General features: G+C 40.5%; 1 protein-coding gene across 6 annotated transcripts in view; it reads right to left on the reverse strand.

The window, feature by feature from the left end:
• dtnbb (dystrobrevin, beta b) overlaps window positions 1–15,920 on the reverse strand; it is a 38,196-nt gene extending 22,276 nt beyond the window's left edge. The window contains exons 1-10 of one of the 6 annotated variants that reach the window (XM_017302437.2): window positions 15,526–15,920; window positions 12,602–12,648; window positions 11,075–11,142; window positions 9,982–10,062; window positions 9,613–9,826; window positions 6,627–6,712; window positions 6,191–6,345; window positions 5,979–6,084; window positions 5,246–5,412; window positions 3,187–3,308 (exon numbers count right to left, since the gene is read on the reverse strand). In XM_017302437.2, the coding sequence (XP_017157926.2) occupies window positions 3,187–3,308; window positions 5,246–5,412; window positions 5,979–6,084; window positions 6,191–6,345; window positions 6,627–6,712; window positions 9,613–9,826; window positions 9,982–10,062; window positions 11,075–11,141 (998 nt within the window). In that variant the 5' untranslated portion in view covers window position 11,142; window positions 12,602–12,648; window positions 15,526–15,920. Of the gene's footprint in view, window positions 1–3,186; window positions 3,312–5,245; window positions 5,413–5,978; window positions 6,085–6,190; window positions 6,346–6,626; window positions 6,713–9,612; window positions 9,827–9,981; window positions 10,063–11,074; window positions 11,143–12,601; window positions 12,649–15,525 lie in introns of all 6 variants that reach the window. The other 5 variants (XM_008399121.3, XM_008399120.3, XM_008399119.3 and 2 more) reach the window with 5 other exon arrangements.
• Between the last annotated feature and the right edge of the window lie 8 nt (window positions 15,921–15,928).

Consider the following 15,928-nt stretch of genomic DNA (forward strand, 5'->3'; position numbering starts at 1 on the left):
ATTAGGTCGCAGCGTAGCTGCTCCTTTGTAGTCCTCAGATCAGCAATACGAAGCCGGTGAACCTGAGCCACACATTGTGGATTAGTGACTACGCTGCTCCACACACCACCACTGTCTCACTACGTGAGTTTAATGCATAATGTCACCTACACCGAACACAATGGGAGCCATGTTGTGACCTTCTCTATGCTCTGCAAAGACCGTCGATGTCTTTTTTTTTTTTAAGAATATCAACAAGAAGTTGAAAGTTGAACAAAAAACACATGTATTGACTGGACCACTTCAACACATGTCAGCACATTAGTTGCTGATTTTATTGTCAGTTTTATATCAGGTTGGTTACTACTGAATTATTTATGTTTTTTATAGGATCTTGTAATGAATACAAAGAAAACATTTTCAAGGACAAGCCTAAAAGGATGTGACAGCGTTTTACATATGCTAGCTTGTAAAATAAAATAAAAATAAATAAAAAAGAGAAACTAACAACACATTTTCTTTGGCTGCATGGCTGATTCATTCATCCTCGGGTACATACGCAAATATACATTTTCTTGCAGTCAACAATATTTTATTTATAATTCAAAGAAAAGCAGAGCTTTTTTTTTTTCCCCCGCTCCTTGCGAGAGATCCAGCTACCGAGGCAAAAAGATCAAGAAACAAGTAACAAGGGGCAACTGTCACATCCATTTTTCTAAAAGTCAGTAAACACCCACTCGCTCCATATAAAAACAAACAAAAAAACCCCGCTAAAATGTCATCTACAAGTGCATGAGAAAGCACTTTGTCCTTTCGAGAAAAACAAAACAGCCAAGAGTTCCTGAAATTTCCGTCTGAATTAAACAACCCTTACGCAGAAATTGCAAAGTGCACGCAGGGTGTCTGTAGTTAAAGTTGCTTCCTCATTATCAGGTTAACACACAAAGCTTCAAATTTCTTATTCAGGAATCAGTATACGAGGAAGCAAAAATTAACAGCCGCGCGCTGCTCGGGGACAAAAGCGGTTGATCATCAATTGACATTTCACCATTTTTAAAGAGGGTGAACCACGAGTAAACTTGAGCTTGACACATAGCGTCGTCCTTGTAAGCGGCCTTCAACATTTGAACGTTTTCCGATGCTTTTTTCCCGAGCAGGAAGCAAAGCTTGAGCCGGTCGCTGCTCATAAAACTTCTCCATGAAGAAAAACGACGGCTGGACAAAACAGCTCTTCCAAGAAAATTCACTGCGGGTAGAAGAAACCTTCCACATCAACGCCGCTTGGCACACTGATTGAGAAGGCGTGGTTGAACAAATGACTAGGGGCAGAATCGTGTACTACAAAAACTGCGCGTGCAGCAGCGTCATTCTGGAAACTTTTGGGTACCCCCTCGTATGTTTTGATAATTCATCAAAAAAAACAACAGTTTAGATAAAGAAAAACGTACGCCGAAGGCCATTTAGGACTCTGTGGCAGGATTTACTCTTTTAGGGCGAATCTTGTAAAAAAACAAACCTCATAAAAAAAAAAGAGAGAAAAGAACAATAACAGGGAACAGAATAGATAAATGTGTGCTGAGGACGCTGGAAAGATTTAATCTGACATAGTCTTGGCCACAAATTGTATTTCTTTTTATCGCTATTAATCTTCTTGTGTGATGTAATTTCATGCTACACAGCCTACATGGCACAATCTAATCCAATCGCCTCGTCTCTAAAAACACTGTTTGTTCTCCACTCCGTGATGAATTGTAATGTATGCAAATGTCATATGCATCTCAAATGCATACATTTCAACAGAGTGCAGAAAAAAAACAAAAAAAGAAAACAGAGAAAACTTCCTGCCGGTGGGAGGAGCCTGGGAGTGAGAACTCATTTGGAGCTGATGGTATCCATCATGCCGGAAAACAGAAAGGAATGTATCGTTCTGTCTGTTTGCCTGGCATTTACTGAGCTACGCTCTCCTGCTAAAACGCAACTCTCTATCATTTACTCACTGACACTTGCCTGCAGCAGAGGCATAAAAAGACGGCTCAGATTGATAGTCGTGCGTGGCGAGCGAAGGAGCTTCCTGTTATGGCAAAAAGCGATCGGAAATGTTGGAAAGTCAGGTCAGAAAGTTGAGCTGTTTCCGGTTTGTGCCTGGCGCTGGTAAACCCATTTGTCACGTCTTTAAAGCTGAAATCTTAAATTTAAGGCTAAAACGATTAATTAGATTAATCATGATGAATCGATCATTGAAATGAATGAATTAACTAATTTAGTAACCGATTAATGGTTAACTGGAAAGTAGAACAACATACTCAGAGCAGAAATGAACCCAAAAATGTGCAAATATATATATATTGCACTTAAGAGAAAAAATACCTTTGTCTGTAAATATGTTCTACCTAGAACTCAGGTGACACAATTTTAGCTTCATCTATAAAAAAAAATCTCCTATTAGGACCTGCTAAGCTGAGCAGAAAGGGATTAATTTTTTACATGTTGATGTCAGAAATATTTTTTTAGCTGCAGATGAATCCTTTAGCTAAAAATGATTAAACCTTTCGCTGAAGAAATGCTGTCTTATTAAATTTCAGGCAATAACATTTTTTGTATTTTCTTATTAAAAAAAGAATACATTTGTTTTGTTTGCATCTTTTATGCATTTCTAATGTATAAAAAAAAGTTCTAAATGAAAAGCCCACAGAATCTTACAGGTGTTTTTTAAGTCAATTAATCGATTAATCGTCAGAATAATCAATAGATTAATCGATTACGAATCGATAGTTGCAGCTCTGCTTACATTTTTTCTTATGTGAGAAGCAAAAGAGTTGCAGAGAAACAACGCAGAAGGAAAACATGAAGGGGAACTCAGCGATGAGCGCAGAGTTAAAGACGGCAGCAGAACATAACGCATTTCCTATAACGGCTTCCAGGAGCCTCACAGCCATGTGAGATTGACGGCACCGTCAATCTCACAATGACGGTCTCCAACAGATTGATGGAGATGACTGAGCTGTTAGCGGCCTGCGCAGCAACTCACACGTCCCTGGGACTGGACGTCTTAGTGAGTCGAGATGCTGTAAGCCGGTGTGATGATGGCGAAGTGAGACGATGGAAAACGTTACACGATGGAAACGGATTCCGTGTCATGAGCACATCGATTCCTACTGCGCTGCTCATCGACACAGCAGCAGGTAATGCGTTGGGAGTAGCACTTACACGGTGTGGGTGAGCTCCTGAGGTCGCTCGGCCTGCTCGGGGAACACGGGGTGCGGCGGCTCTCCGATGGGGACGCAGCCCAGAGATTTGCTGATGGCATGGCTCAGCTTTTTGGCCGGAGACTTCTGTGATAGCAGGCGGGAAAAACAGTGTCACCTCTCGCCCGATCGGTCGGATTTGGTGTTGTACGCTCAAACGTAAGCTGCTCCAGAAATTATTTACGTAACTAGGTGTGTCTTACTCTCTCAAGCACTCAAACATAAAAATCTTACAGAGTAATTCTAATCTGGTTTCTAGATTAGAACTAATTTACAAGTAACTTTTCAGCAAGATAGAGGAGGAGCTTGTTTTTAGTCACTAATTCCTTATTATTATTGATGAAAAAGTACATGTTCAATAGGCAAATTAATTCACTTATAACAAGATGTTTTTCCTTTATCATAAGTGAAATAATCTGCCAGTGGAACATGCTGTTCTTCACAAATAATTGAGGAGTTATTGACTAAAAAGAAGCTCCTCCTACATCTTGCTGAAGCTACTTGTTATTAGTTTTCGTTATTTTAAGTTTACTAAGATGTTTGAACTAGAAACCAGATGAAAATGATTTGGAAAGGTTTTGTGTTTTTGCAGTATTGATGAGGTTTTCTGGAAGCTAATTCAGTGAGCTGTTCCTCACCAACTCTACGTTTCTGTATCTCCTGCTGTTAACATAAACACATTTACACTTTATACATCCATACATGTTTACAATAGTATTTTACCCCTCAAACCTTATCATTAACATACACTACAGGAAGTACTTTTTTTTCTCAATGTCTGATGTGAAATCAAACTGAACCTTTTCTACTTTAGCTGAAAAATACAGATATACAGATTCTTTTCCTTCCTATTCTGACGTTTACGAACATCATGTATTAGTTTTTGTATACGTAGTTGCCTGACTTACTCGGGTCAAAAGTTTTTGTCATGGAAACAGAAATAAGACAGAACTGTAATAAAGTGCAACTTTTTAGGGTTATTCTGATCATTCTGACAAATAATTAATACCCATCTTTTAGTTGTAATTTTTGATGCGTGTTGCACATATCTTTGTTTATTTTATCGCACATAGTTTTGTTTCAATAGAACTTTTAATCTATTTTTTTCTATAAGCTGGTGGAATCTGCAGTGTGTGTCGTTTCACACCTGTGGTAACAATTCATTTTAAACTTTTTACCAATATCTATCAAATCTGGAGACATAAAAACTCCTCCTTTGAAATCGGGTTATTTATTCTTTATCTCGTAACTGTATTTCCGTCTTATGAGTTATTTAATTAGAAATAGTCAACTTTCTTGAAGTGAAATGTTCAGTCTGAATAAGAATGCCTTCAAAGTCAATTTTACAATAAACTGGTTTGACGGCGTAGTGTAAACGGAGCGCCTTGAGGCTTTCAGGGATAAAAACATGATTGGATTTTGCCATAAATATTTATTTTTATAGGCATTCTGCGACTCTGCTACAGTAGAAAGAAAACCTGCCAGTGTCAGAGAGGTGGAACCTAAGATGCAACTTAAAGCTTCGGACTCGTTTAAATTGAGACTTTTTCACTTTTCAGGACCACGTCCAGTACAGATGCATCTACGTATCCTATAATAAGTGGCAAAAAAATATAGTTTTGGCATATCAGACTTGTGTTTCGTGTCTAAATGCTTTCAATCATGTCACTCCAGTCCCGAAGCGATACGATCTGTTTTTCTTTCCTGCAGAATTGGAAATGGATTTGGGATCCAGGGTAATATCCCTTCCCTGCTTTCAATTTATGACATCGTGATTGAGCTTCGAGGGAAGGCGGTAACACGATCAATACAGTTTCATTTTCAAAATAACTAAACCTCGTAAGCCCCTCACCTCCGCTGCCCCACCCTTAGATTGTTATGAGAGCCCATTAACCGCATGCAGACAGCTGTTCTGTCATAAAATCACTCCTCGGCCTACGAGAGGTATTGACTTTTAATTTGCGCGGAGACGGCAGAATCGTAATGCAAACCCGGGAGCGGATCGCGGATCGTTTCCTTACCCAGGACGAGTGCTCCTTCATTTGGTGTTGGTTGCTGTGGGGGCCGTTGGCGTGGCCCCGCCAGAAGCAGCTCTGACACAGCTGGTAGCCGTGGCACTGCTGGCACCGGTACCGAAAGCCCATCATGCTCTCGCTCCGGCAATAAGAACATTCCACCGGATGGAAGACTGCGCAGAGAAACGCAAAAACAAACTGGGTCATTACATCTTTTTTGTTTATTTATTTCTATGCATTCCAGTCATTCCTGTTGAAATATCTCATGATATTTGATAAATAATGGAAATATTTTGTGCTTTCATTTAATTTGTCACTTTGAATAAGCAAGAAACTGGACAGCAAAACAGGTTGGAAACAAAGCAGATCGAAGCAGATGGTTTGAATTAATGCTTAGAAAGTAGAAGGGTAAACTTTAGGGAAACTATTTTATGCTGCATCTTACCTAGTTTTTAGTACACTTAAAATAACAAGTAACTTTTCAGCAAGATATACCCTTGTTTTAAATCCATAACTCCTTGATATTGATTTAAAAAGTAGTAGTTCCACTGGTAGATTTACTTAGAACAAGGGAAAAATGTCAAGTTGTGGGAATGTTTTCATTTTCTTTACAAAGACACTGCGGTCCTTTCATTTCTCTGTGAAGTTTGTTTCAGCTTGTACATAATTGTTATGCTTTATACAGCAGGTGTGCAACTTTCTGTGTCTGTCGACGTTCGCAGTAACCATAGCGACTTACCATTTTCAACATTGGCGAGTCGGTGCATGAGCGGCAGCCATACAAGACACTGAGGAGGAGGATCTGCCATCAACACATCCAGAAATGTGTTCAGAATAATCTTCTTCTAGAGAGAAACAGGCGCAAGTGAATCAAACAGTTCCCCCCAACCAAACGCAAAGAGATGAGAAAAGAAAGAAATAAAATAAAGCTCTCGGTTATCCTCGGCCTACCTGCTGAGGGAAGCACATCCGCACCGAATGCTCCGTGTAGCCGAACGACGGGCCCTCAAACACCGCCGTGGGGAGCTTCAGCACCTCCCGGAGGAACTGGTCGAACTTTGCAAACACCATGACTCCGCTTGAGTCCGAGATCTGTGAAAAAACGTCTGAGGGACAAGCAATTGTTTGGCTTTATTGTTAGAAAAGAAAGGGAAAAAAAACAAATGCTCCATGATGTCTTTTGCATAATTTCACCAGAACCTGAATACATGCACAATTCATTCAACTATTACATGAAGGGTATGTGCTTCAACAGCGCCCCTCTGTGTTTAAATTTGGGAACTGCAGGAGGACATAAGGTTGGAAAGGAAGATGTCTAAAGCTTAAATTACAATCATTTCTAAATCCTCAGACATTAAACGGTTAAGACAGTGAAAATTGTACCCACAGCGCAGTTTGTCCACAATCTTTCCTCCGCACATCGTTGCCAGCATGGCTTTCATTGAGAAAACGGTCAGCTTCCCATGACTCTCACTGCATGTTAGGGAGAAAAAAGAAGAAAATGAGATACATTGTCAGCAGAAATAGTGTGATTAAAAACTGTTGATGCTGGGTCGCTGCAACTTCTATGTTTAAGCAAAAACCTTGTTTTAGCACATCAGTGTAACAAATCAAACTAATACTCAAAATAATTAGAAATAGTGACATAGACATACAAGTTTTGTGGTGCAAATAACCAAAAGAAAAACAATATCAGTTATATTAATCTTTTAAATGTTCATAAAAATATGAAGAAGTAAAGCCTAAAAGGTACGATTTTTTTTTTCTGTTTTTGCTTTAGTGTCAAATTGAATGTCTAAGATCATCAAACTAAAATGAAATTAACCTGAGTGAACACAAAATGCAGCTTCAAATGAGAATTTCATTAAGGGAGAAAGCACCAAGTGAACATAATTACTAATTTGTGAAGCCTCTCTGTTGGATTTAAGTTTAGGCTTTGACTAGGCCCTCGCTTAAAACTTCACGATGTCGTGCCAAGGATCATCATTCTGCTGCGTAAGCCGAACGTGTTTGAGTTTTTAAGGTCAAAACCAGCTTGTCGCATAGTTCTCCTTCAGGATTTTTCTGGTAGAGAGCAGAATTAATGATTTCGTCAAAGCAGACCATCACTCCACCACCACCGTGTTTAACTTCTCTTTCTGTACATCATAAACCTGATGTAATGGTTCACACTCCTTCCAAAAAGCTTCACTTATGTCTCGTCAGTCTACAGAATATTGTTCAAACGGTCTTGAGGATCATCCAGATATTTTCAGATGAATGTGAGAGATTTAAGGTTTTAAATCTCTACTGGTTTTGTCCACATAACTCTCCCAGTCTCTTTTAAATTGCTGAATCACAAACAACGACCATAATTGAAGCAGGCGAGCTCTGCGCTACTTTAGATCGTGGTTTTTTTTTGTTTTTTTTGTGGTCACTCTTTTGTCGTGGATGTACTATATGAGTAGCAATCAATGCTGGGAAGGTTCACCACTCTTCCATGTTTTCTCCATTTGTGGACAATGACTCAGACTTTGACTCACTCGAGCCTCAAGGCCTCAGAAATGGCTTTGTAATCCTTCCCAGGCTAAAGGAAGTCAATAACTTTTATGCTTTTATCTGTTCTCGATCGAGGCAAGTTTTGCTTTTCGAGATGTTTTAAGCCGTCTCTACAAGCATGGCAGCGTTCAGGGCTGAATCACAATTAATTCAGGACTTCAGGAAGGTCAAAGGTAGGCAGTTATTTCTTCACATAAAGCCTTAATAAATTAGATAGTTGCTTGTAAACTTCCTTTTGGGTATACTTAGTTCAATTATGTCTGCTGTTACAGTCTGTTTGACGATGTGACGCATCTAAATGAAACAAAAAGAGAAGGGATTAGCTTGGGGGATATGAACGAATTGTGTAATTAAGTTGCCATCATTCTAAACGCTCAGCTGTTTTACTTCAGCTTATTTGTTTTCTCTTTGGTCCTGAGGTACCAAGGAGCGCGGATAGTGCTCCTGCCAAACTCAGATTGGACATAAGGGACGGATAACAAAGCTGCTTCCTGTAATCGCAGGCATTAACTCAAAGTTTCCCAGACACGCAGCAGCAGCGTAATTAATAATGGAGCAGGACTGGAATGGCTTCACAGATAGAAGTAAACCAACTAAATGGGTCCAGGAACGGACAGGGCAAGCAGCCAATCAGGAGCGCACGTTTATCTCTTGATAGAGAGCGTTACTACCTGAATGATAAATGCTGTTGTTTCTTTTTTTGTTTCTTTCTTTTTTTACAGGATTAAGATCTGGAGACAAACATAGTCATGAAACAGAGTTGATTTTGTGTAACTTCTGTGTTGATATGTGGATCATTATCTATTTGAAAATCCCATTGATTGCATATTTTTATTGTTTTTGGTAGCACATTACTTAAGTGTTCAGTCCCACAGCATCACAGATCCTAAAACTTACTTCACACTGGGCATGAGGTGCACCCAGTTCTAGTTACACTCCCAGTACAGTTTAGTTAACACGTTAGCATGCTAACATCAACATGCTGACAGTGTCTTATAGTTACCAAGGAGACTTGGCGACACTAATCTTTGATGTAAACAGTGAGCGGTGGAGAATTTATGTTTCCTCCATTATTCAAGTTCAAGAATACTTTACTGATCTCAAAGAGGAACGAACGGCTAGCACAGAGCAACCCGATTCGGACCCTCAAATCATCCCTGTGGGGCTTTTTGGGCTTCCTGTGACCACTAACTTCACTATCATTGAAGTTACTAGTAACTAAAAAAGAAAAAAAAGTTAAATATATACAGCTCTGGAAAAAATGAAGAGACAACTGCACTGAACTCCCGAGTTAAAAACCCCATCGGTTATTCCACCAAATATAGATTTCTGAACTCTTCCCAAGTTAAAACATTAGTGTTGTTGTCTGTAAACGATTAAGAACTTGTCTTGTTTTATTATGTGCATTATTTGAGGTCTGAAAGCACTGCACAAATAAATACTACATTTTTGCTCAGAATTTCAGTAGTTCATTTTACTCAAACATACACCTATTAAAAGTTACATTTGAAAAACTGATCATTTTCTTAATTTTTTCCAGAGCAGTATATATAAAAACTTGACTTCTATTTATTTCAGAGGGGGTTTATATGAGGCAGCAGAAACTGTGCCAATGACTGAATATTTGATCTTAAATTAAGGTTGGATTTTTCTAAAACTTTTAGTGTGTGGCTATGCTAGTGTAACAACAATGAATTTATTTTAAGGGTGTCTGCTAATCTTTATGAGCGATGCCAAATAGATGCGGCCAACATTGCATTGTAACGTTACTAAAATGTACGCTCTCTGCTCCTTAGCTGCTACGATACTTTAGTTTCAGTCCGCATGTTTCCAACCTGTCGTAGGTGGCCACCATGAAGTTCAGCAGCAGGCCGATGGACTGCTCCACGTTGATCTGGTGGGTGGTGGGCAGCCGCTTGTTCAGCTGGTAGTAGATGGAAGACAGAATCGTCTCCAGCCGCGACACGCTGATCTCGGCGTTGTGATCCAGCGTGTTGAGCCCGTTGTCTCGGAAAGCCTCGATCATGTTCCAGACGTCCACCAGATGGACTGCGAAAAGAAGTGGGGAGAGAGCGGGGGCGCACGCTCTGATCAGCTGAGTGCGTATTCATGTCTGTAGTCGCCGCACAAGCGTCTTTGGAGCCAAAATTTGACAGAAAGAAAGAAGAAAAAAAACAAAAAAACAAGAATCTGCGTTCTCTTACGGTTGCATCGCTTTTGGACAAACCGGAGTTTGCAGGCAGTCCGATAAGTTGACAATCTGATAACGTCAAAGTTTTGTGCTCCTGAAAAACAAAACAATAATGGAAAAAAATATATATTAGTATCACTTTACAACAAGGCCCAGGCTCGGCGCTGTGGGGGGGCAGGCCCGGGCCGGATGGGGCCCCGGGTCTGGAGGTGCCAGGGAGGGAGGAATGGTTTCAAGTTGCTTAAATGTCTGATTATAGACTGAGAAAGTGCGCCCTCGCCTGTTGAGAAAGGTGTATTTAATGTTAAAGTTACGTTCCCCAATGGAATATATACTAGTCAGTCCCAATGGCTGTTTCACTCACGGTTTAGCCGAAATGCTTCCTGGGTAGAAATCAAAAGACAAACGCGGCACAACCCCCCCACCCCACCCACCCACCCGCTCAACAGTTTCAGTTCCCCCCATTAAAATAAGCAAACAAACCCTTCAATTCCCTTTTTAAGTAAGAAAGTAAACATTTTATAGGCTAAAACGCAACAACTTGGCATTCCTTTAGCATCTGTAGCTGAAATCTGCAAAAAGATGTGTCTAACGTCAACGTTTGGAAAGCTCAGCCCTTTCTGCTCGACTCTGCATCAAAACAGAGCAAGGCTGATTCGTCAATTATTTTTTTGGGATTAAACAATTAATAACTAGATAGAAAAAGTTGCTTAAAAGGACTTTATTTAGAAAATTTGCACCAGGTGTAGCTAAAACTGCAACTTGAGATGTTCTCGATAGAATATATTTACAGAAAAAGAAAGTGTTTTTTTATCTTAAATGCAAAATGTATATTTTTTGTGCAGTACTCTCTTAATTCTTGCTCTGATGCGATAGTTCTCTCAGCAGATTGTCTCTTTTGAGTCTGCGTACTCCAGTTAACGATTAATGGATTGATCATCTTAGTCCCAAATGGTATAACACCTTCCTCCAAACTCAAACAGGCTAAACGCAGTAGGCACGTTTAAACACGATTACTGCATGTCAGAGAGCAAGCTGGTCAAACAGCGACACATGAGCTGACAACGAATAGAGGAAAGAGACGTCTCTGAATTGACTGCACTCACTCATTTCCATGAAGAGCTGTCTCTTCTCGACCATGGCCTTGCCTCGTTTGCTGCCTTCCTCGATCATTCTGTGGCACATCAAACACAAGAGCAAGCAGTGCTTACTGTTCAGTCAGCAGCGTCGTATTAATGCAAGGCAGAGGCTTTTAAACGGAGAAAGTTCTCTGGTAAATTGTGACTCAAAAGCAACAGAAACAATGCCTTGAAAAAGCGTTCACACCCGCTGAACTTTTGAGGTTTTTACCCCAACCTCAAAGGACTTTTACAACACAAATTAGTGCCGGATGGATTTCTAGATGTAAAACAATGTGTGCTAATTTGCGTTCTCATCCAGAAAACCCTCGCAGAAATCTAAAGGATTTGTTGGTTCCAATTTGTGCGATCAGAGAACAGTTGGCCTCGTCAATCTGGCAGAAAGTAGGCGACGGTGTTTCTCCTTCATGAACATTATTCTTTCCACGGGGGAGTTTAAACTTCCACTGGAGGATAAATCAATTGTTTACCAGTAAATAATATTGCATCCTTCTACTGCTCACTATTAGGTAGGTATATTTTTAACAATCCTCATACAATTTTGAAGTGATCTTTTTTCATGAAAGTTTAGCAATGAAACTGGTTAATCAAATATAAATAGGAAACTTTTTTTTTTCGTTTCCTGTGTACCAGCTCGTGGACATCGAGTGGAGTTAGGAGAGACAGTGAAAGAAATAACAGATGAACTTGTCTTAGTTTGCAAAAAAAAAAATCTGGGATCTGGGATCAACTTCACGCACTCAGTAATTGTAGAAAAACCAGAGAAATTTGCTAAATGTTGAGCTCTGGGGAAAAGGCTAACTAGCATTAGCACAACAGGAGCTGGGCGGGGGTTGCGTTTAAACACAAAAAGCAGAAAGATGTTGTTATCACAGTGGTATGGGTGCTGTTATTTTATCGATAGGACAGTCTGTTTGACATGAAAATAATTAGTAGCAATTATTCGCTTGATAAACGGTTTGAATTCTTCATGTTACTTTCCGCTATCGGCACTTAGTCAAATTTGCTAATCACCTGTTAGCTGCATTGACTTTGGAAAATAAACAGGGCTACAAAGAGCTAATGAAAGACATGTAGCCTATTAAACAGACTGCAGAAAAAAAAATTTCATTTATTATTAACCACAATTTGTTTTTGTGTTGCAGTTTTTGTTAATTTTTAGTAAATTATCTGTGTTTTGTGTTTCTTCAATTACATTTTTAATGGCTATATTTGTATTAACTCCACACCAACTGTAATGGAAAGAGCATTTAAACTTTACAATAAAATTTCGCAATCATAATTTACTCTTCTTCCTTCTCTAAGGCCAACTGAGAAACATTTTAGAATCAACTTTTTCTCCAGTGTGGACGGCAATGGGTTATTTTCACGTGTGAGGATATTTCGCAGCAGAAACCATGGGGTCGACAGAATCCCGTGGACAGCTGCAATTATTTTCACTTTTCTTGTTTTGAAGCATCTTGCGCCTGAACCCGACGGCTCTAAAGCGCTTACCTGCTGATGATTAGATCTCACTCAAAGTGATGCCTTGAAGGTCAAACCTATAAGGAAAGGACACAGAAACATTAGTGAAAGCTTCTTACAGGAGATTTTCAACTTCTTAATCTCGCCAAAAATGTATTGATGTGTTAAAAAAAAAAAGTAATTAAAGCCTCCCTTTCTTCTTCCCTTCAAAGACTTCATTAACTCTCAATCTAGGCTGTTGTTTCCCCCTCTCTGCTCATGTAGACAGTACATGGGTGCGCTTGTTTCGGGACCCGTCTAGCGCCTGCGGTCAGCGCAAATGATAATTCTCCATGGCATCCTGCTCAGCAACGCCTGCATCCTGTGGGCTAATGACACCAACAGAGCTGCACGGGAACTGTTTAATGATGATGGACAAAGAGCGCATTAAGGCCCGGCCAATGAGCGATGAGCGCCGGGCGTCCCCGGAGGTCGGACGTCGGGACCACGGGATCCGTGCGCCTCCGGACGGGCGCGCGCGGGTCATGTGCGCGCTGGATGATCAACTGAGCGTGCCGAGGTTCGACAAACCGCGATGAGTGTCGAGCAAAAACCTGCTAAAAAAACCTACACATTACAAACACAAGATTCAAAATACTCTGTTTTTGTCTGATGGACAGACAGACAGACACAAACCGGTGGTGGAAAGTGGAAAGAAGTCGATACGACGATTACGTGGTCGTCGAAACTTTTGGGGGGAAAAAAGTCTAAAAAGAATTTGGTGTGCATTTGCATTTACTCCAATACCCCTCAATAAAATCCAGAGCAGGCAACTCACCCTCAAAGTAAGTAGAGTCCACCTGTTTGTTTCGTCTAACACCAGTGGCCTAATTTGACAGGCTGGATGAGGAACAAGCGGCTCGCTGTAACTCTGGAGGAGTCGTTTTGACTGTTTAAAATTGTACTACATGACTTTATAGAGCTGATGGTAATGTCATATCACTTTTTTTTACGGCACCGCTAATGAACTTTCACCAAACTAAGCCGTCTTGAGCTACACACCCGAGGTTTTGTCGTGTTCTCTGCAGCTGTAAGGGAGCCAGACTGTTTCTCCTGTCTTTGTGACTCTGTCCTTGGCATTAAGAACAAAGTGTGGACTCTTGTCTTGACAGAGCTTTTACTCTGACCTGTTCATGGATGTCTGATTTTGTAAGTCCTCATATCTTGCACATGATATTAAACTGTAAGTTTCAAGGTAATGGTGCTTGGATATGTGGGTTTTTTTTCCCCCTTTCTTTTCTGTAACATTACCCTCTGTACAAATTTGGCCTTTGTGCAAGAGTGGCAAGAAGAAAGCCAGCATTGAAAGAAAGAGTTGATGGAAAGATGGATGGAGCTAAACACCGTTAGCGGCTGCAGAAGACTTCTCAACTTCTAATAGGACTACGACCCTAAGCCGGAGCTACAATGGTACGGTTTTCAGAAAAGCATGAATTAGACCGGCCCAGTCAAAGTCCAGAACTGAATCTAATTGAAGATCTGAGACATACCCCAGAAGGCATGCAGCTGTAATAGCAGTGAAAGGTGATTCTAAATGGTTTAAATACAAATGCACACACCACACAGTTCAGAACTTTATCTGTAAAATAAATTTTTTTTTTAAAAACTTCGCAGTTATGTTCCAAATTTCCTTCACTTAACTACATAAAATAAACTACTTAACTAATACGTGACAAAAATCCTTTAAAAAAATCAAAGTGTATGACTCCTTCCTATGGAAGACGATATGTCCCGTCAAGAACTGAATTAAAAATACCTCTGAAATTTGAATGTTGTAAATTTGTACTTACTTTCTTCAGTGTTAAAATATATTTTATACACTAAAAAAGTAAGTACAAATATACATCATTCAAATTTCAGAGGTATGTTTTAATTCAAATCCTGATGGCACATATTTACTTCCATACATTTTGTAAAAGAACTTTAGTTTTCTGCACAGAAGGCCTTGATATGGCACCTGATGAATATTTACAATCTCAACATATATTCTTTAACTTATCTTGTCCGTTTATTCCAGGAACAAACAAGTCAAACCACAGAAATTCTGAACAGTGTCGCTGGAGAAACCTAGTAAAGAACGCAGATCAACACGGATCAGAACATAATTTGAAAAGCCTTCAATCAGACACCAGAAAAAACCCTGAAGCCTTGTGAAAAGCACCTGGTTTCTAGTCAAAGCCCAATTAAGACACAAGTCAGCACAACAGTACAAAACGAATCATCGTTTGTACTGTTTGTACTGATCCAGAAACTCTTTTTTGGATTCATGAGCAGATAACTGAGGTTTTCCACTAGTGGTTTACTCAGAATACAGCATCCTTTGCTAAGGAACAAGTTGTTAGTTGTTTTTTTTCTTCTCGGGAATACATTATAGAGGTTAGCACATCGAGATCCCTTCTGGTGGGATGATTAAAATCAAAGTGTGGCATCTGAAGCCAACTGCGTTCAGTCAGTTGCACATAAACAAAACAGTATAAGCAGTAATAAATTACAGAAAGCTATTTAAATAAGCAGGACTGGTTGACATCGGGTCTGTGAGGGTACAGTGCAACCGCACCTTCGGTTCGGCGGTGATGACAACATCCGAACAGAAGGACTCGCGGTTACTGCAGTACCTCCTCACCGCTGATATCATTCATTTCTCCCTTCCTACCAGCCTTCATCCTCACTCCAAGCAGATCACTCCAGGAGGAACAAAAAACGCAGCCATGTTTGCCTGATGATTTTACTCATTATTTAGGTTATCTTATTTCCGCAATGGGAACTATGTGTCGTGATGATTTGATTTTCTTTCCCTCCCCTCCGCCTCCTCCTTTTTTTTTTTTTTTTTTTCTTGATTACTAAATAATGCAAATATTGTATCTTGTCAAATCTCCCAGATGCCTCGACAGTATTTAAAGAGAGACGGCCTTTACCGGATGAACCGCGGGCAGGTTGCATTTAGAGCATCGTCACCATCGGCGGCGGAAAGCGGCAGCGGTGGAGTCAGATGGGGAGGCTGAGCGGAGTGGTCCAGGGATATTTCCTGCGTGATTCACAGCCGCATTCTCACGTCTGACAAATCCACGAGCGTTGTCCGCCGACGTTACAGCTGTCGGGATGGTAAGGGACGGCTCGGTCCTGCCGTCATCATATTCTTTCGAGCTGCTCTCCGGTTTCATTCGCCTTTGAAGCTCGGCAACTGCGGTCGCAGCCGTACGTAGAAACGCACGAGCCGAACCGTTCCGCCGCTCGGCATCAGCAGCGACCCAGCGGCAGGGGACGGCAGAGCGCAGGCAGGCACGCAGATGCCATGCGCGAACACCTAGTGTTTTACGC

The sequence above is a fragment of the Poecilia reticulata genome, chromosome 22, assembly GCF_904066995.2.
Source record: "Poecilia reticulata chromosome 22, P_reticulata-male-v2, whole genome shotgun sequence".
Classification (NCBI taxonomy): Eukaryota; Metazoa; Chordata; class Actinopteri; order Cyprinodontiformes; family Poeciliidae; genus Poecilia; species Poecilia reticulata.